This window comes from Branchiostoma floridae, chromosome 8 (assembly GCF_000003815.2).
Source record: "Branchiostoma floridae strain S238N-H82 chromosome 8, Bfl_VNyyK, whole genome shotgun sequence".
Classification (NCBI taxonomy): Eukaryota; Metazoa; Chordata; class Leptocardii; order Amphioxiformes; family Branchiostomatidae; genus Branchiostoma; species Branchiostoma floridae.
Window position 1 is genome coordinate 4067881 of NC_049986.1, and position 21227 is coordinate 4089107.

A 21227-nucleotide genomic window follows, 5' to 3' on the forward strand; every position below is an offset into this window, starting at 1 on the left:
CATCTGAGCATGGATGTCTTATGGAAATAGAAGTCTTAAAAAGTCTTGGAGACCTGCATCTTCAGAAAGGCAAGCGGAGCAAAGATTCAGTAGAGTTTAACAAGGCTGCTTCCCTGTATGCTGCTGCCCTACTGCGCTGCACAGATCCAGACATGGGACAAACACTGGAACATCGTATCGACTACTTGGAGAAACTCTCAAGACAACTGCTGCAGGCGTACAATCCACCAGAATCATGGGGCGCTACTGACGGCAACATAGTAAGGGTGGCAAAGATTTGTGACAAAATAGACAGAAGAGTTGGTACTCTCTGGCACTCTCTTGAGGAAACTTACACAGAAACACTAGTGACTGCATTAGAAACCGGCGACGTGTTCTTGGAGCTCGAGGTTTTGAAATCTCTTGGAGATCTCTACTTTGAAAAAGGCAAGAAGTCCTCTGATCCATCACAGATCTCTAAGGCAGCTGCCATGTACGGCCAGGCCCTGAGAAGATGTGAGGATTCTGGATCAAAACAGATTCTGCACCACCGTGTCTTGTACATGGTGAAGATCTGGGGAGCAGTGAGAAGGCTAAGTTACTAAGTAGTCTTAATTTGGTTTTAAGAGCGACAGCACCCATCCGCCAAAAAAAAACCCACAACAACTCGGATCCTTCTCTTAACAATGGCAAACAAAATCTAACACACTACACAAAGGCTTCCTTCCATAAACTAATGAGCAACACTTCAATCAGTCATTCTATGACATTAACCGACTTTGAACTTTGATAACAAATGCAACCGATCAGTAAGTAACTTGTACATTTAAATTTATATTTAAAAGTGCCAAGACACACATACCTTAATTGTAAATTCTACAATGTGCCAGAATCTACGTACAAGGTAAAACATTATAGCAATTGTGAATTGTATTTTCCAGCATCTACCAGCAAATAGATCAACACCAAAAGGAAAAATATCACCGATGGGAACCAACAGAAGAACTGATGTAACTCGTGGCCACTATCGCCATCCTGTCCTACCGAGGTAGGAAAACGTCAAGCTTCACAAAGTTTACAATAAACCAACATTGCAGCAATACAAACTAACAGGTCTTAGACAGGTCAGGACACTGCAATTGAACATGCTCGATTTACTGAGAATTATTGTGGCTTTCGTGTGTGCAGCGATTAGTATTGTTAGTCTAGAAACTTTACATCTCTTGTCACTATATCTGATATAACGTTACATATACTGATATTATTGTATTACTCCATATAGAATGAGCACAGGAAAGGAAAACGCCGGACTTGAAAGCATAATCGACAAAACACGGGGAGACACCGACAGGTTTGTGAACTGTGAATTACTTGTTCTTCCAAATCAGCAAGTCAACAGCCGCAAAACGGCAGCGCCTTGTTTACGTTGAACTGTGATGGCATTTTCGCTTTTCGGCTTCCTTGATTGCCTTTTTATCCTGTCTTTAGGCAGCAGCAATGGCTACAGGATTTTTTAGTCGGTAGGGATCGATTTTTCTTGAATGTTTGTCGCTCTACGGACGGGTTGGCTGAGTTCAACGTGTTGAGCATCGCTCGGCCGCCGGCGTTCGTGATAGTAAAATGGCGGAGCCCCGACTGGGTGAACATTGTGGCATCATTTTAGCTCCGTTTTATATCCAACCCAGTTAAAAGGAAAACAGAACACAGGTATTATTTTTCGGAAGGCTAATAAATATCATTTCTATGTGTGGTGGTATTTTTTCACATGTCGTATTTTGCGAAGAATAATTCAAGAGTTTCACGGGCCATGGTCTCGATACGTTCGCTCGTCAACTTGCACGGAAGGCGTCAAACTTGTGCAAGTTTTTCAATCGTTATCTGTGGGACTTGCTAACTTCTACACATACCCCGTCTTTGTAGTTATATACAACAAGGTTTAGTCTACAGCTAGTTGTACTCCTTATGTGCAGGCATCTATGCATTTCTCCGCAACAATGATTTTTAAAACCTGACGAAGTTTGGACCCCTGTCGAAGTATGGCCCCCTCCCGTTACATCCAGCCGCTGTGATGTTTCCAACTGCAGTACTACTCCATTCCGCTACGCGTCTCTAATGAACGGTCCATTTTCAGGAAGTTAACATTTGCGGGCAACGGCTAAATATTTCCTTCCCTAAAGGTGTCCCATGCTATTGTTAAACAGGCTAAGTTTAGAGTAGTTTTACACATACTTTCATCTGAAAGAAAAAGAACGTCTAAACCCAACAATGCCCCGTTCCAGAACAACTTTTTCGATGGTTCGAACCTGACAACGGTTCTATAAACATGTAAACAGTGTAGAAAACACTCTCGTGGAGACCGCACGTGTTTTTGATCGGCTCCCGGTTTACGTGAAGTTTTCACGCTAAAACGTCGGAAATCACAAGTTTTCTGGTGTGGAAAATGCGTGTTATAGGACAACAGGCGGTGTACAGCGCTCAGTGGGGGAAAGATACCGCCATGTCGGGGAAAGGTTTGACCAAACGGCTACAATCTCTTCACAGAGAAGAGCGAGAGCAGAACGAAGGACAGTCAGGTGAGTAACTTCACCGCGTTGTGTCAAAGCGACTCTAATGTTCAAGTTTTTACCATATAAAGCTTCGTACTTACGTCAAATTGAAACACATTTAACATACGGTATCAAATGGCTTTGGTTCTAAGGATACTATCTGTCAAAGACTACATTCCTCAACAATCACTGTATTTTTACGTACATTTACAATCTTCAATATACTCTGTTCATGTGTATTGTAATTTTTGAAACTACCCATATAGGTTAGATTTTACACTGAAAGAAAACATTCCTGTGAATTGCTGCAAGTCCAGTCTTCGTTCTTGCTATCACTGAAATGTGGCTGCTCTTGCCCAGCTAGTCACGACTGAATCCAAACTTTGTGTATCGTTTTTAACTAACGTTACTAGTATTTCACATATCATCACTGTTTGTCCACTCGTTGGTTTTATTTAGAGACTCATCATTGTTTCACATGCATCAATGTTGATGAAATTTGTGTCTTTGTATGAACGCTAAGGTGTGATATTTTCCGCTAGGATCGGACCGTTCTCTGCCACAGCCTAAAGTACCCGTCGGAACTCTTCAAAGTCCCGTTCAGTACAAGATGGTAACGGCACTCACAGTTTGGTAACCGTACCACCGTGAGCTCGAAGCTATCTCTACGGTGTAGATAAAAGAGTGTTGCCCGCCCGCCCAGTTCATTAGCGCACGCCGGGAACTTTTACGGGGTTGGTTTCAGTTACATCCCTGGACGGCGATAACAGAAAAAGCCGGCTAATAAAATACAGCAACCCTTAGAGAATGGTGACCAGGTCACAACTTGCCTGGTAACCATTCCAAAGTACGAAATATGGTTGTCTTACCGGCACCAGTCTCGAAGTATTACCTTTTTCTGTCAGCAGTTTGTTTTCTGATTACAGCCGTGAGTTCGATAACTGTATCCCTCCCGTAAATATCCCCCGATGCGCGCTAACTACATGGGCGGGCGGGGAACACTCACAGTACCGAGGAGCTCCCTGAGAGCTCCCGATGGTATATGGTTACAGGCTAAGTCCAACCGAAATCACCAAAACGGAGCTTTGTTGTCACGTCATGATCAACTGTGAACATCTTAACACTGACTTAAACTATAACTGTCTCGTTTACCATATTACAAAGTGTAGGCGATATTAGGATACTATAATATACTGGAGATCTAACATGAATGTCATTACCAAATATTACTGAGTTGATATATCATGGACCGTTAATTAATGCATTGAAAGTTTCTGTTGACATCAACACCAAAGACAGGTGTGTTTACCTGTGTGTGAATGACTGAACTGTACAATAAAAGGGTTTCTTACTCTGCGTGGATGTCTCTTCAGCACCAGGGAAAGGGGCTACATTTACGTCATAAACACATTATAACTTGCATAACTTGAACATCTTTCCACTTACATAAACTATAACGCAAAGGTATATACTTAAACTATAACGCTATATGTATCGCAAAGTGTAGGCAATATATATATTATTACTGGACAGCCAACGATAATATATTGGAGATATGAATGCCATTGCCAAAATTTATTGACTTAATATCATATATACCGTCTATGTGTGCGAATCTACTGTTCAGAACCAAAGACAGGTGTGTTAACGTGTGAGTGAATGAGCTGTACAATGCAACGTTTTCCCCTCTTTGCGTGGATGGCTGTTTAGTACCAGGGAAAGGGGTTACATTTACGTCATAAACACATTATGAATTGCATTGCATACATGCAGTTTATTCGGAACTTAGTTCTTGTGACAGTCAGTGTTCTTACGTTGCCATGTCCCTCCCCACAGAACACTGTACTGAAGCCTACACTGACCACAGACCACAGTGAGCGGAGAAGAGCCCCGTCCCCTCGGCTGTGGAGTGACGCGGACTCCGAGGGCTCCTCAGACGACGAGCGGTGTCCCAGCCGGGGCAGACAGCGTCTCAAGACGTCTCACCGCCACAAGACGTCTTCACAAGAAACGTCTTCGCCTTCTCCGGCAGCTCACGGAGTCTCCGCTGTCCAGTCGTCCCGTCGGGAGAAAAGACGGCGGTCTCCTCCTCACGGTGTGGTTAAACAGCGCCGCCTGGCGTCCTCTGCACACCCTACAGGTAAGAGCGTCTTTCATGTAGAGATCATACGATGAAATGTACTTCGTTGTGGATTATAATATGCTAGTGATGGAAATATCTTATTACCTTCATAGAAATTGAAGTATTGTTTTCGGTGTATCTGTGTTCGTGTCTGTCTGTGTGTGTGTGTGTGTGTGTGTGTGTGTGTGTTTGTGTGCGTTTCCGGATATTTGTGGTCAGCATAACTTTAGAACCTCTTGATGGATTGTAATGATATTTGGCATATGGGTAGGGATGAGAAAGACAAAGATCATGGTTGATTTTGAGCTCCCTGGTGTGTGACATTGGTACTGCAACAGAACTTCGGTTTTTTTCGGTTATGTCCTGGACATAATATGGTTTGTTGAGTTATGAGAAGCATTAGAAAATCGATACTTGTCATGCATTTTGACAAACCGATTGTAGCTAAACCCATACAATGCTGCATTTCCACACATATGAAGAACCGAACTTAAATGATAGACTTCGGTACCAACGTTTTTTGTCTTCGTTCCGATCTGTACATATTTTCCTCGGTTGGGCAAAGATAGATAATAAAGGCCTTTATTTATTCACCATACAGGGACATCTACGGACACACCCACAGTCGATGTGAAGCTCAGTACAGCTGCAGCTACGGAGATAGGTTCTGTCACAGTCGAGGGTTCAGCTAAGAAGGCCACCGACCCTACAGGAGGCTTGGTGTCGTACCAAAATGAACCGACAGAGTGCGCTGCTGTACGCTACATGCTGAAAGCACACCGAACTATCCAGGCTTCCTGCCGAAATGCTGGAAAAGTTTCTGGTTCCAAACAGGTAATTACCTTCATAAGAAAATAGAGGTACATTGTATTGTGTTATGTGTGAGTAGTAATGTATATGTGTCTGTGTACACATGTGTATATAGTGTGTGGTGTGTATGTCTGTTTGTGTTCATGTTTCTAGAACCTCGGGATGGATTGTGATGGAGATATTTGGTACATGGGTAGGCTTTAGAAAACGAAGGTCAACGTCGACTTTGTGCCCCCTGGCGTGTGACCTTGCTAATGCCGCAGAACTCCCCTTTTTTGTATCTCTTGTCCTTGCCACGATATGGTCTTATATAGACTTACGCCAAACAGTTGTACAATTAGTTTGAACTAAAAAGAAATGGTACGGTAAAGAAGCTATAAAACAGCATCAGTTACGTTTTACAACCATTATCCTAGCTTGCAATTTTGTTGAACACAAACATAAATGACCTTCGTTCGAATTTCCTTTTTTTCATTTTCACATACGTTTGTGTACATTTTCCACAGGAACACCAAAAAGTACCACCGTCCGTCCCATCAGCTGGTCAGCCCAAACAACATGCTGAGATGGTACGCCCCGATCATGACGGCAGCGCTGGCAGCGTACACCCAGGTTACTCGGAGGCTTGTTCTGCGGGGGTACGTCCTGGGTACGACACTGGTCCTGTGAGAGTACGCCCTGGTGACGACACTGGTCCTGTGAGAGTACGCCCTGGTGACGACACTGGTCCTGTGAGAGTACGCCCTGGACATGGCGGCAGAGCTGATAGGGTACACCCTGGTTATGGCGCTGGTCCTGTGAGGGTGCGTCCTGGTGATGACGCTGGTCCTGTGAGAGTACGCCCTGGTGATGACGCTGGTCCTGTGAGGGTACGCCCTGGTGACGACACTGGTCCTGTGAGGGTACGCCCTGGTGATGACGCTGGTCCTGTGAGAGTACGCCCTGGACATGGCGGCAGAGCTGATAGGGTACGGCCTGGTTATGGCGCTGGTCCTGTGAGGGTACGCCCTGGTGACGACACTGGTCCTGTGAGGGTACGCCCTGGTGATGACGCTGGTCCTGTGAGAGTACGCCCTGGACATGGCGGCAGAGCTGATAGGGTACGCCCTGGTGATGACGCTGGTCCTGTGAGAGTACGCCCTGGACATGGCGGCAGAGCTGATAGGGTACGGCCTGGTGACGACACTGGTTCTGTGAGGGTACGGCCTGGTCATGACGGCAGAGCTAATAGGGTACTCCCTGGTGATGACGCTGATCCTGTGAGAGTACGCCCTGGGTACGACGCTGGTCCTGTGAGAGTACGCCCTGGACATGACGGCATCTGGAGCGGCCATGATGAAGGCTTCTGGCACCAGCCGGCATATCGGATCAACTCCGCGCTATTCCCCGGTAGCCAACAGGTCAGACAACTCTAAATAGAAAGCATCCCTTTGTGTACTGTGGCCCTCAAGGACAAATTTTATATTTTGCTCGTAGGACAAATAATTTACGTAGTTATAGGCGAATATATGGTTTGCTTAGACGACAAAAATAGTTTGTGTAACTTAGACTGCACATTGTCCTTGTGGGCCATCGTGTTTTTTGCTGATGAAATTTCTCTAACTGATAGCCCGTGTTACAGTATCTCTCTCTGCCATGGGCTGATTGGTCCCTTTCCGAGTGGAGTCAAGCTACTCTAACAGACTTTTAGACGCTGTTTTTAACATTTTTACAATAGGTCCAGACTGTTCAGTCGCGCCCTCCAGCGGTGAAGACAGGTGCTGCAGCATCCCATGATGCACCAAATGGTGTCCGGACGGCCAGCCAGTGTAACTATCGTTGCCATGGTAACGGCTACAGGCACGCATCGACATCTCGACCAAACCAGCTTTTATCCAGTGACGTCAAACAGGTAACAAATTTTGTCGAATCAACACTCAACATTTTCAAGTCCAACATCGTTTTTCATACAGAATATTGTGGTTGTGTCAACTCAAATATCTTACATTTTGCTCACATAATAAGTAACTGTAGTAATAATTTCTTATCCCGTACATTCTTATATTTTTCACGTCAGACGATCCCGTCATGTGCTCCACGGACGGAGAAGAGTGGTCAGCCAATCAGGACAGCTTCGTGTTCCACAAGGCCTGATGGGAAACATCCCAACATTCATGTGGGTGGTCATGGTGACCAAAGGATGACGTCACAACGTCCGACACTGACGTCACGACCTACACCTTTGGAGGTTCTACAGGTCAGGTTTTAATGACTGACGTTTTTTGGCCACGCCACAGGGTGGAGGTGATGATATCATTCAGTAGAGTACTGCTTGGTAGTTTTTTTAGTCGAAAGCTCTGTCCAAAGGGAGAGAGCGTTTAGTTGCGAAATGTGGCATGATATCAGACAGTTGATAACTGCTGTAATTTATTGCTATATTTGTTAACGGAATGCCACAAACCCTCAACGAGACAGCGTTTGTTTGAATGAAACATTTATTTGGGATTTACAATTAGTTACTTGCAGATGAACTTATGTAACATATTATGAACGTTATTCTTTACAGAAAATCAGAGCCTCAAAGATGGCCGTACCCAAAGCCAGTCACGTTACCAACACCGAGACATCCACACGTCAACACTCCGTGTGGTCCAGCGACTCAGAGTCCGAGTCATCAGATGACGACTCGTGTTGGTGTCTGGAGTGCTTCAAATGTCGCATCATGGGAACTCATGTTCCTCACGAGGACAAGTTTGCTGTGACACAACATGGCGGTGACAAGAAGACGCAGTCATCGTTTGAACATGGACGTGACAGTGTCGGTAGTTCCTCCAGTCTTCAGTTCGTCAATGCTAACGACAGCTCACGCCATGGTGACAAGAGAACTGAGAGCTCCAAGCGTGTCTGTTGTAGCTCGGACACCAGTTCAGACGGATGGAAACGTATCAAGCTGTCAGGACAGAGCAGTGAGATGACGTCACATGTCCGATGTCTGTCAAACCGCAGTGAGATGACGTCACACACCAGCTGTGTACCCAGCAACAGTGAGATGACGTTAGACGCCAGCTGTATGTGCAGAAACAGTGAGATGACGTCACACGCCAGCTGTGTACCCAGCAACAGTGAGATGACGTCAGACGCCAGCTGTATGTGCAGAAACAGTGAGATGACGTCACACGTCAGCTGTCCGCCCAACAGCACCGATGTCACGTACAACCTCGGACATAGGGGTAGTGGACATTGGCAAGGATCCTACAGACACGCATGCGCACAGACGACAGAACAGCGTGTTTCTGAGAGCAGATGTCTTGCATGAGAAAGACAATCGTGTGACCTTTGTGGAAACCACCTTGTTAATCTCCAGGAATGATAGCCTATTCGCCATTACATTCGACCAACCGAATTACTACTAATGGTTACCATCTGAATCTCCAAACCTCTAGAATTATTGAATATAAAAAGAAGGAAGCAAAAGAGTTTCTGTGTGTGCGTGGACGAAATCTTGAGAGTAATGTACTTTTAATAACTGTCCTGTACTGGACACAACTATTCGTTTCATGGGTAAAACGGTCTCAATAGAATTATGTAGTCTTCACAAACGGAAATTGATTTTATTTGATTGTTTTCACCTACAAGCACCAGTTGTAAAGTATACTGGATGAAGGACAGACATACTTGGAGCACGTAAGCTGATGTTATAAATATTGATGTCGACATGATGCTGAAAATGAAATGAACCTATTAAAATTATTACGGTCGTTTGTCTACATGTTTGTCTGCATGCTAGTCACTGTAGATATTGTAATCGTGTGGAATAGAAAGAAACAGAATTGCTTTTATATACAAATATAAAAGGTAGCACTTCGGGCCGCATAGGGCAAAGTGGATTTGAATGGCGGGATACATTTAGTATGAAAGTTCAGCCTGATATTTACTCTAAAACATATCAATGGCAGAGTAATTAACAATGTAGCAGAATGACCATAAGATCAAACGTAGAACATCACTGGATAACTGGTATTTCCTTCACCTCCAAGACAAAACATCCTGGTTACCTCACATGCTTCCTTTCTATGTCGTACATTAACCGAGTAAGTATTGATGAACACAATGTTTTCCGGAAAGGAAATTTAGAATTTTTACCATTGTTAGGTAGAGAACACCGATCATATCTTAACTTCTCTTAACGAGTTCTGTCTGAGGTGCTGAAGAAGCTCCTTGAGATAACGAAAGAAGTCACAATGTCTGATGACACTGATAAAACGATACCCGACCGGGCATCTGAGAACGCTCAAAGGCTCGGAAAGGACAGTTTCAAAACAGACGTACCCGGTCACAAGAGGAAGGTAGGCGGGACATACAGAAAAGTCGTCGTATGGAGCAGAAAGTTGGAAAGCACTGTAGGGTTCAGTACATAGTAACTTCTAATGCTTGAGGTGAATCGCAATGCTTAACATAGTACTGGTAACGTTATGATTATTTTCCTAATGTTAAATAACAAACAATTACACAATCTCACCTGTGTACACTAATATTATACTCCCATCCCACCGTGGAAGAAGACACCCCGGTTTGCCTGTACCCTGACGTTATGACGGGACTTTGAGACCTGCGACTTTATTAATCAAATCGATTAATGGCGAAACCATGTCTTCCTGGACTCCAACAGCAATAGCATAACGTTACATACAGTATGATCACCAAACATGTATACACTATTTCCGGCGTAACATTAAAATGAGTCCTACTACATGGCTAAGATATTATTGACACAGTCGATATCATTTCAATTCAATTGAGAGTCCGTTTTGAAAGTGTCTTAAAGATCAGTTTGCAGTGCTACTGGTAGCTGGTTCTATACTGCTGTGGTTCGGATAATAAAAGGTTTGTGTAAGGAGTTTGTCCTTCGTTTGTCTAATTTAAAAGTAAACTTTGAAGCGAAGCAAGTTCTTTTGCTGTTTACTATAGAGACCTGTTTACTACTGAACCATACACGTTCATTTGTAAAGACAGTTTTCCTGAAGGTTTTCATAGTTAACATTAACAATCTTGTGTCTACGGGTTTCCACTGCGGTTTCAACTGGAGCAAAACGGTCCGCTAAACACTCGTATGGACGGACGACAGGACCATATTTCATAAGAAATAAAAGTAAAAAAATATCTACACAGGAACTACAAGCTAATAACCATCCTATTATTTGTGTTTAAGTTACATACTAGGTGCTGTGTGCTCCTGTGCTATCCCAGAAAACAGGAGTTGAACACAAAGAAAGGTGAATCAACTTTCCAGAAGACGGCTTGCCCCAAGATGAATATCCTGTAAACATGGTGGGAAATCCATTCAGGGCAGGAATATGTTTTTTCGTCGGTTCATTATTTTAGTCTTTCAAAGATCACTTAATGGTAATTTATCAGTGAAGGAGACTATTTCTAATCGTGATATAAAAGATTTGCATTTTAGAGGGATGGCTCTTGTAATTGTCTTGCTGTACCAAGAGGTCGTTAAGCTGCGGAAAGAGTAAAATGTTGTGCCGACTTTCCTAACTTGAAGATGAAGTGATGCTCACCGACCATTTCGTCTTATCTGTTAAACGTGTGCCACGAACACACAATGGTTAGGTGCTCCGTTTAATATTGCCACCAAGAATCGCAGTTTTATTTTTGAATATGGGACAGTTAAACTTTGTACCTGAAACAAATAATTAAAACTGATAATAGACATATGTAACAGAAAAAATGAGTTCATTTACATTATAAACTTGATATGAAGATACCATAATACCATAGTTGGCGATGGTGGGATCTTCATACTAGTAGTGCTTACAAAATAAAGGTAAATATCAATGGATATTAATGACATAAATAAGGGCCTCATTTGCATAATTCATTAGGAAATGCCATAATAGTATTTCATATTTTGTGGGGTCAGAGGTCTCAACTGATATATTCGATGCAGCTGATCATGAGTGCATGTATTTTACTTGAATAATCAATGAAAAACGTAAAAATATGTCAGATGACATTAATTGTAACAATATCTCGATTTGCCGTCTTGTGTACACAAACCAACTACAGTATCGCTATTATCTGTTCGATGTCACTATTTGCTATCTCCGGATCAGCGAGTTGATGACCCAAAGATATTCCGAGATTGGTCAGTAAATGATCATTGTCCGGATTTGACGCGATGTCCCCATAGATAGCTTTCTTCATCCTAAGTGACTGTAGGAAGTAGCTAATTGCTTTCTTATGATCACCGAATTTACTCCATGAGAATCCTAGGTGGTGAAGCGACTGGGCAATTTCCGGATGTGCCAAGTTTTCTCCATAGAAAGTTTTCCTCATTGTGTATGCCTGTTCATAGTAGCTAATTGCTCTCTCCTGACAGCCGAGTTCTCTCCAACATATTCCCAGGTTGTGAAGTGACTGAGCAATGTCCGGATGTGCCGTGTTGTCTCCATGTAGAGCTTTTTCCATCATTAGTGACTCTTCGTAATAGGGAACTGCTTTGAAGTAAACGCCGAGGGCAGTCCAGGATAATCCTATGTTGTGAAGTGCCGCAGCAATTGATGAATGTGCCGTGTTGTCTCCATAGATAGTTTTCGCCATCTTTAGTGACTGTTCGAAGTAACTAATTGCTTTAATCTGCTCGCCTAGTTTGTGCAAGGATAACCCCATGTTAAGAAGTGCTGCAGCAATGTCCGGATGTGCCTTGTCTCCATAAACAGTTTTGTGTATACTTAGTGACTGTTCGTAGTAGCTAATTGCTTTCGTTTGGTCACCGAGGTCACTCCAGGATAAACCAAGGTTGATAAGCAAGCCAGCGACGTCTTGATGAGCCGTGTTGTCTCCATAGATAGTTTTCTTCATCGTTAATGACTGTTGGAAGTAGCTTATTGCTTTCTTAAAGTCACCTAGTTTAATCCAAGATGCTCCCAAGCCTTGAAGTGCCGCAGCGATGCCCTGGTGGGCCGTGTTCTCTCCATAGATAGTTTTCATCATAGTTAGTGACTGTTCGAGGTAGGTAACTGTTTTTTTCTGATCACCTAGTATAATCCAGGATGACCCCATGTTAAGAAGTGCTGCAGCAATGTCCGGATGTGCCGTGTTGTCTCCATAGATAGTTTTCAACATTGTCAGTGACTGTTGGTAGTAGCTAATTCTTTTCACAAAATCCCCTAGATCACCCCAAGATGACCCAAGGTTCATCAGTACACCAGCAATATGTTTATGTGCCGTGTTGTCTCCGTAGATAGTTTTCATCATTGTTAGTGATTTTTCGAAGCAGTTAATCGCTTTCTTCTGATCGCCGAGTTTCATCCAAGATGATCCAAGGTTAAGAAGTAACCTAGCAAGGTCCGGATGTGCTATACTGTCCCGATAAATAGTTTTCATCATCTTTAGTGACCGTTCATAGTAGCTAATTGCTTTTTTGTGCTCACCGAAGTCACTCCAAGATATTCCCAGGTTTTGGAGTGATTGCGCAATGTCCGAATGAGCCGTAGTTTCTCCATAGATACTGTGACGTAACTTCAGCGATTGTTCGAAATAGAATTTTGCTTTAGAAATATCACTGTGACGTAACCAATGGTTTCCTATTTCATCAAGCATTTTCGATTGTTTGACAGCATCGCTACCTGCATCTGTTAATGCTGCTTCCAAGTAACTTATGGATATGTTTGACAACAAAAGATTATTTGCTATAAAGCCCAAACACTCATTGGAAGTGTCAAAGATTGTAGTTTTCAAAACCTGACTTGATTTGACATGTGCAGAATCTTGAACCATGGCTGCTATACATCTCTTTAAAGGAATAGCTCTGCAATAGTATCTAAAGAGAACTTTGGTGTCTGGAATATAAAATACTGATCTCAGCATAGAGTCAAACACCTCTTGAGTTTCTGCTTGAGCTTTCATTTCTGCAAGTGGAGACAGACTGTCCTTTTGTCCTCCGTTGGCCACATATGTTCTCAGCCGGAGCTCTGCTGAGATACTGGTCAGCACGGCAAGGTGGGTGCCATTCTCCTCTTCGATGTTTTCCATCTCCTTCATCTTCTCAATCACATCCCACGCGCTAGAGAGGGTAACGCGACACCACAGAGCTAGTAGCTCGATAGCTATTCCTGGAAAACGGTAAATGTCTTTCTTGACATTCAGTAGCTGCCCAGTGGGTTCATAGTTGGAAAACTGGTCTCTGTTTTCTGATATGATTTGTAGAAAAGAGAGACGGGACTGGAAATGGGACAGACGATCATCAGTGATGACCTCTAAGAGCTTTTTAACATACTCGTTCACCAGCGCCTCATCCCCCGCCAAGAAAACAGAACGCCTGAGGATGTCTGACAGGTGATACCCTTCGGACACAGAAATGTCCAGATGCTGAAACTTGGCCATATTGGCAGGGGTCTGAATGAGGCTGACCGGAGGTTTGCTCTTAGTCTTTTCTCTTCCAAAAGGAGTCTTACTTGCCCATGGCATGAAGCCGTCGAAGGCAAATCCACGAGGCGTGACCGAGTCAAAGAACCAATCTTTCTCTGGATATTCTGATTGGAAATCGTTCAGTGACGGGATGGCCATGGCTGGGAGGATGGTCTCTCCGAGGTTGATGACTTTCAGGTGTAGGTAGTGTGTGAGGTTGATAAAGTACCGCCGTGTGTCGTCATTGTCCTTCCCTTCCTCAATCAGAATGGCGAACTCCAGGTCAGAGTAAGGTGTGACCAGTTCTGTTGCCTGTGAGCCTAACCCGATGAAAGCGTACTTACATGGTGGAGGACCAAGCGTTTCAATGCATTCTTTCACAAGGTCCTGGATAAAACTTTGTCTATTTTTGGCGATAGTTTTGAATAATGCTTTGACAGCTTCCGCTCGTTCGGCCTCGACTGTTTTCATCTTTGGCTCATCCTCGTCATATTGGTATGGATTGTGTTGCTGATCAATGGCTTCTAGTTGTGACTTCGCACGGGAACGACTGTCCCCCAATCTCTTCTTATGACGTACTGCTTGATCAGAAGGAATGGACTTACTGTTCGCATTTGCTGTGTACTGGAGAAGCCATTTCTCTGTCTCCTGCAGTCGTTTCGTGACACAGTCTTTGATTTTGTCTGTTCTAGCCATGGCGGCGTTGTACAGAGCTGCTGCCTGTGTGAATTTCTTACCTTCTTTTGTTCTTTTACCTAGCCGGACGTAGACGTCACCAAGTCTGCACAGACATTCGGCCTCTCTACATCGATCGGGTTTGTTCGGATCTGCAAGGACAACAAAAGTAAGGTTGCTGTAAAAAGAGTTAATCAACAATACCTTCGTAAGGAAATATTATGAATAAATGTTACTATGAAAATCACCTCATTTATATATATATTGCATGGCTTTACATACTCATTTCTGCATAACTGTCAATTGCCACATAGCTATCAAGATGAAACCGCAATTAGTTACCAATTGAGTTCGTGGTGGCTTCAAAGTTTCCTCATTTTAGATATACAAAGTTTATGTGGATTGTTATGTTTTCTTACTAACATCACATTGAAAAATCATTCTTTATATTAGAGACCTATTGTACCATTCTCCACTAATCACGCAAGGAAAAAAAAATGTCTGATGATGTTCACCTAGTGCCTTTATCTCACCTGCATGCGTCATTGGTATGAATATTACATCATTAACCACTAAAGGTGGTATCTCACTGCACTTGCGTCACGCTTGCGTCACTGTGGGGTTCATTCACTGCGTCACTGTTTTGCTATTTTCTCCGATTTTTTAAAAATAATCTAGATATTGCGTAAAAGCATGACTCAGAAGACGACAAAATACACAAAAAGTTCTTTATGTCTGAAATTCGTTCAGTATCTTTCGAACCCTGCAGTGACGCAAGCGTGACGCAAGTGCGGTGAGATGCCACCTTAAGGTACTATATCATTTTCTCATTAAGTATGCAAATAGAAAAAAATCAATTATCCATTTTGGGCTATCTCAAACTATGTTACATAATGTAATACATATCAACGTCCTCGATATTCATCACGCAAATCAAGCATGATTTACATACAAGTAGGGTTGCCTTCAACCAAGTTATCTAAAAAAAATCATGAAAAATTTATCCATCAATTTTAATTATCCTGTTTTACATTTGCCAACTGAAACGCTCTGCAGTTTAAAAAAAGCAGCTAGAGGACTCAAACCTTCGTCAATTCATTACGAGCGGAAGAGCTATATGTATATACCCTTACAAAAGCATATGACCTTAGCAAGTCCAGAACACGCAGTGCAAATGATGTGTCAAAACTAGAAGTCCTGCTGCAGTACCATAGAAAATCACTAAGGGCTCGCTCAATAATCTAATTTGTCTTAATAGTTTAACTGTAATTCAACACAAAATAATTCTCACCTCGAATTTTCGGTCGAACATCCGTCGACCTTCGTCAGGAGTGATTCAATTACTCTGAGCATGTGACCTAGGGGCACGTGACTCGAGTAAAGAATCATAGATGACTCCTGACAAAGGCCGAAGAATGTGCGACCGAAAATTCGAGGTGAGAATTCTTTTGTGTTGAACAGTTAAAAACTTCAATATGGATTATACCAACACAGATGAGCTTTCATGCTAATCTAATTCTTTTTTTATTTATCAGCACCTAACAAGCAAGAACAAAAAAAGATCCGTTTAACTTTTTGTTATATGTTCACAAACAGAAACACACACACAAATATACATCCCTTACGAAGGTAACAAATACCGTGAATGATTTTCAAAGCGGCCGCAAACTTCTGCTCTGCTAAGTCCAAGTTCCCATCAGTCAGTGCGCGGTCTCCTGTAGTCAGGTGCTCCTCGTATGTCCTGAATGGAAATTATGAAATATTTTAGAGGTATTTGTTTATCTCTTGTCCCTGAAGTGAAATTACACCCTTTGTTTAGATCTCAATTACGGAACTATTGGTAATATCCGAATAATGGGTCAACACATTTATGTCTACCAAAATAACTATTCTCATGTGACCTTAACTTCAGCTATTAATGTTTTGTGTTTTGAAATTTCTACATACAAGACTTCATTCGCATACGGGATTAGAAATATCGATAATCCATTGATAATCCATTTAATCTACAATAGTATAGGACCATCATGACATCAACTATTTACAAGGTCACGAAAACGGGTACTCTTCAAAATGACCCATGTTTATTTGGCGAAGATTTGTGGTGATCGTGGAACTCTAGTTACATGTATAAATAGACGATCCACAGGAAAAAAGCAACTACCGACCGATATCTCTTCTCCCCGCCCTGTCGAAGGTACTTGAAAAAATTGTTTACAAACACTTATACAATCATCTCACAAGCAGTAATCTGCTGTATCGTTACCAATCAGGATTTATTAAGGGTGATTCTACAGTTTGTCAGCTGGCCCACCTTACACAAACTATTTTAAATGCTTTAGAGTCTGGATACGATGTGCAAACAGTCTTTCTTGACTTTTCCCGTGCCTTCGACAGGGTGTGGCATGCTGGACTAATTTTCAAACTCCAATGTAATGGTGTCGAAGGGCCACTCATCAATTGGATATCGAGTTATCTTAGCAAAAGATCACAACGTGTTGTCAAAGATGGTCAGTCTTCATCCTGGCTCAATACCAATGCAGGCGTTCCACAGGGCTCTATTTTAGGCCCACTGTTCTTTCTCATATACGGCTCGTTCTCATTTAAATGTCGAAATGCTGTCGCCTGACTTTACGCCTTGATATAGAGCCAATTATAGACAACATCACTGGTTTCTTCATTTTTCCACAACCCCTGTAATGTTTTACAAAAGATGCACAACAACATTCGTATTGGTTGATGGCTTAAAAGATTATTATAGCCACGGGTGGGATTTCACACCTTAAAAAATGGCTGTCGCCTGAGAAGAAACGAAGAATTCAAATAGTAGCCAAAAATTTAACAATTCAGTTCCCAGAATGATTGTTCGGCAGGTGAAACCAGCTACCCAGGCCCTCTGCCCGATGACGTCAGATCGCTCCTGTCACTGATCTTGGAGGCTGTGTGAGGTGTTTTATGCCTGTCGCCAGATTCTGTAACAAACGTTACCACCACTAGTACGATGGTTGCCACGGTTATATTATGCACTTATAAGACTAGAAATGGCCGTTTTTGTGACGCTGTACAGTTTTTCTGGCTTTCTTAAGAAACAAGAAAGGGTTGTTGACTGTCATTTGTATCCCACTTTGCTTACAAAATGTTGTACAGAAATGACTGTAACAAACGTTACCATTGTTCGATGCTGTCTAGCCTGTGTTTACACAAGCTCTCTCGCCGGCTGGGCTTAATGACCCCCTCCCCCGAGGATGGCGGGTGGCGGCAATTGTAGGGCCGGCCGCTAGGGGCTTGATTTTAGTCAGGCTAGATGCTGTCTAGGCTTTCTATTTGACCTGGTGTAAAAAGGCTGGCCACTTTTCAAATATCACTAGGGACATTCACTTATACCTAAATGGTGTAGTCAATAAGGTAAGTCCTTTCGAAGAAAACAGGGTAAAGTCTACTGTTGTAACAAACGTTACCGGTAACGTTTGTTACCTGTCCTGTTATGCATTACCAATGGGACCGAAAATAATTAGTTGCCATTTTTTGGCTATGGTTAAAAGAGGAATTTTCCCAAACAACCAAGTAGTTTTCAGTGAAAATAAAGCCGATCTATTTTTCGACCAAAAAAATGCCATTTTCGACATTTCAATGAGAACGAGTGATACATCAATGATATTGTAAATGATCTCGTTTCGCAACCCTACCTCTTCGCCGACGACAGTTCTCTTCTTGAGATAGTCAAGAACCCTTTTGATTCTGAGGCGATCCTAAACTCTGACCTGTCTAAAATTCACTCATGGGCCTGTCAGTGGCTCATGGAGTTGAACCCACAGAAAACTGAAGAAATGTGTATTTCTGTCAGAAGACATCCCATTGTTCACCCACCTCTTTATCTCGACAATTGTGTGATCCAATCTGTTATCACCCACAAACATATCGGAGTGATTCTAAGTTCAAATATGTCTTGGGATGCGCATGTCAATCATATTGTTTCCAAAGTTTCAAAAAGTGTTGCTCTCTTTAGTGGTCTGAAATTTAGGCTCCCCCGCAATGTCCTGGAAACGTTATATAAATCATACATCCGTCCATGTCTCGAATACGCTGACGTCATTTGGCACGGCACAACAAGTGAGCAATCAAAACTTATTGAACGTATCCAATATCACTGCTCAATTGTCGTGACAGGTGCCATAAGGGGGTCGTCTTATTTGTCATGTCGTCAGGAGCTGGGTTGGGAAACGTTGTCTGATAGAAGACATGTCCATCGTCTCTGCTTGCTCTTCAAGATTGTTAACGGTTTAACTCGTGATTATCTAGTAGAATTTGTCCCTCCAACTATTTCGTCTGAATGTACATACGATCTACGCAACAAGCTAAACCTAAGGTCTACCAATCTCTCGACAAACCGCTCTCTAAAGTCTTTCTATCCATACTCTATATCACACTGGAACAACCTCGACTCCTCAACCCGCTCCTTAAACTTTTGCCAGTTTAAAACCTTTATTTTCAAACAGTTCCGCCCCGCTAAATGTAAATATCTTAGTCATGGCCCCCGCTATCCCTGTCTTCTGCTGACTCGTCTTCGGATCGGCACCTGCAGCTTGAACTCCAGTCTCTTATCCCGAGGCCTACGTAACAGCCCAGCATGTAGCTGCGGGTGCCGGTCCGAAACAGTCGCCCATTACCTACTTCACTGCCCAAATTACAACAACCAAAGGTCACTTCTCCTCGGCAAACTTTCCCGGCTTTTAGGACAGTCATTTAACTTATTTACACATTCTGAAAATATGCATATTTCTTTATTACTTAATGGAAGTCCTCCTTTTTCATATTCCTTAAATTCCAAAATTCTTATTTTAACCCAAAATTTTATTACAACATCTAAACGTTTCATATCTTGATCTATACTTTTTAGTTCTATGCAAAATCTGACCTTTTGTTATTGGGGAAGGGGATCCGGCATGCGCTCTTATCAACTTTTGTTACACATCATTTAATTTTCACTTGATGTTAGTATTATTTATATCTACCTTAATTTTGTATTTCGCTAAGTTAAGTTATGTCAATGTCTTTGTATATATGTATAGTGGTGGCGTGAATATAAGTTCCCAACTTGAGTGCGCCACCACTATGTCTGTCTTTTATGTCTTTTTTGTCTGAATAAAAAAAAATAGACAAGTGAAAAAACATAGAGCACTAACCTGTAGTCTGGAACGTGTTTGGGTGTTTGGCTTGAGATGTAGTTACTCGGTAACCTAGTAGGAGAGAGACAGTAGTTTTCATTACGTAATTGTAACCGAACGTACAAAAAGCCTGGCAGATAAGTGCAATAAAAATATTCCAGCATAGGGTTTCCATTCTTGAATTTACACTTTTAAACAAGTTGTGTGGTGTATTCTACCATGAGAAAAACTGTAACGTATACGTAGGATATCTTGACCTGGCAAATTGCTAGTTGTTACAAGTTCAAAAACGGATAATATCGTTGTGTGTCTGTAAAGTCGTGTATAGATGAAAAGAGAATTGTGGTGAAACATGTTGAGTTTTCAGAGAGCTAGTGGTAGTGCACGCAATGCGGCTTCGCTCCGGCTCGCGTTTTGAAGGAGAAAGAAACAAAGCAAAGGAGGGAGAGGGAAAACAGTAATTCGCTATTTGGGCGTGAAGTAAATATTACCACTGCTTTGCTTAGCGTGATATGAACTGCCGGCCCTTTGTGTCACCGATCACGTTCGCGTTTAGGGATGTAACTGATACACGGGGCCACCGGCTCACGAAATAACCAAGTTGGGGGTACACACACTACACAGACACACACAAACAGACGCACACTCGCACACCGTGCATACATACATCATGACACATATAAACAAAAATGAGACACAGAAAAATATCAGAAGCACACATACACAAGGGTACTCTCAATAATCACACACAATATCTCAAACAGTAAAATACTTCACTACTTGACTATTTGGGCGTGAAACAAATACTAGCTATTGCTTTGCTTACATGAACTGCTGGCCCTTTGTGTCACCGATGACGTCAGTGGTTGGTGATCTAACCGAAAAGTCCCGGGAACGGTAGTAGCTTTGTTGTTGTAAACGTAAACGCACGTTCATTGGATCCTACAGTAACATGAATTAGAATAAAAAGGTAATTTTTAAACAAAATCTCGTCATAGTTGATAAATCATATTGTAAGAAGCTCATTGTTTAATTCAGAAAACGTTTGAATGCAATTTATTCTACCCCCCTCCCCCAGTTTCTATAGCGTTTCCTACTAAAAGCCATATTTGAATACAGAAGGATAAATAACTATACCTTATTTCTCGATCTGTTCATTTCTTGTCTGACTCTTGCCGTGTACAGTAAGCGGTGAATAAGTACCACTGTACCCTGGAACTGCTCACACCGTGCTAGTGCAGTGTTGTACAGAGCACTGGCCTTTGTCAAACATGGCGTCTGTCTTGTTTCTGTTCCTCTTTTCAGGTACACGTCACCGATACTCTTAATGGCTTCCACCTCTAATATGTCGTCATCGTTTACGATTCCTTCTATCATTAACTTAGTATATTCCATCATCAAAGAGTCATTATCACAGTAAGTATTCAACCTTCGATCCAGTTGTAGAAACTTCTCAGCCATTTTGGCGGGCGAAAAGATTTCTCGTAGTCGGGATGGGCGTCATATTCACACGAAGTGTCCTCTTTTCCCTAC

At 42.4% G+C, this 21227-nt stretch overlaps 2 protein-coding genes across 2 annotated transcripts; one reads left to right on the plus strand and one right to left on the minus strand.

The window, feature by feature from the left end:
• Positions 1–1985: 1985 nt before the first annotated feature.
• LOC118421594 lies at positions 1986–9205 on the plus strand. The gene is made up of 8 exons (XM_035828943.1): positions 1986–2552; positions 3068–3138; positions 4362–4665; positions 5249–5481; positions 5964–6857; positions 7175–7348; positions 7514–7693; positions 8003–9205. The coding sequence occupies exons 1-8, from the start codon at positions 2420–2422 to the stop codon at positions 8750–8752; spliced, it is 2739 nt and encodes a 912-aa protein (XP_035684836.1). The 5' UTR covers positions 1986–2419; the 3' UTR covers positions 8753–9205.
• Positions 9206–10110: 905 nt separating this feature from the next.
• On the minus strand, positions 10111–21169 carry LOC118421593. Its single transcript, XM_035828942.1, has 5 exons — positions 20832–21169; positions 20521–20636; positions 19713–19766; positions 16170–16270; positions 10111–14681 (listed from the first exon to the last, which is right to left on the minus strand). The coding sequence occupies exons 1-5, from the start codon at positions 21153–21155 to the stop codon at positions 11506–11508; spliced, it is 3771 nt and encodes a 1256-aa protein (XP_035684835.1). The 5' UTR covers positions 21156–21169; the 3' UTR covers positions 10111–11505.
• Positions 21170–21227: the final 58 nt, after the last annotated feature.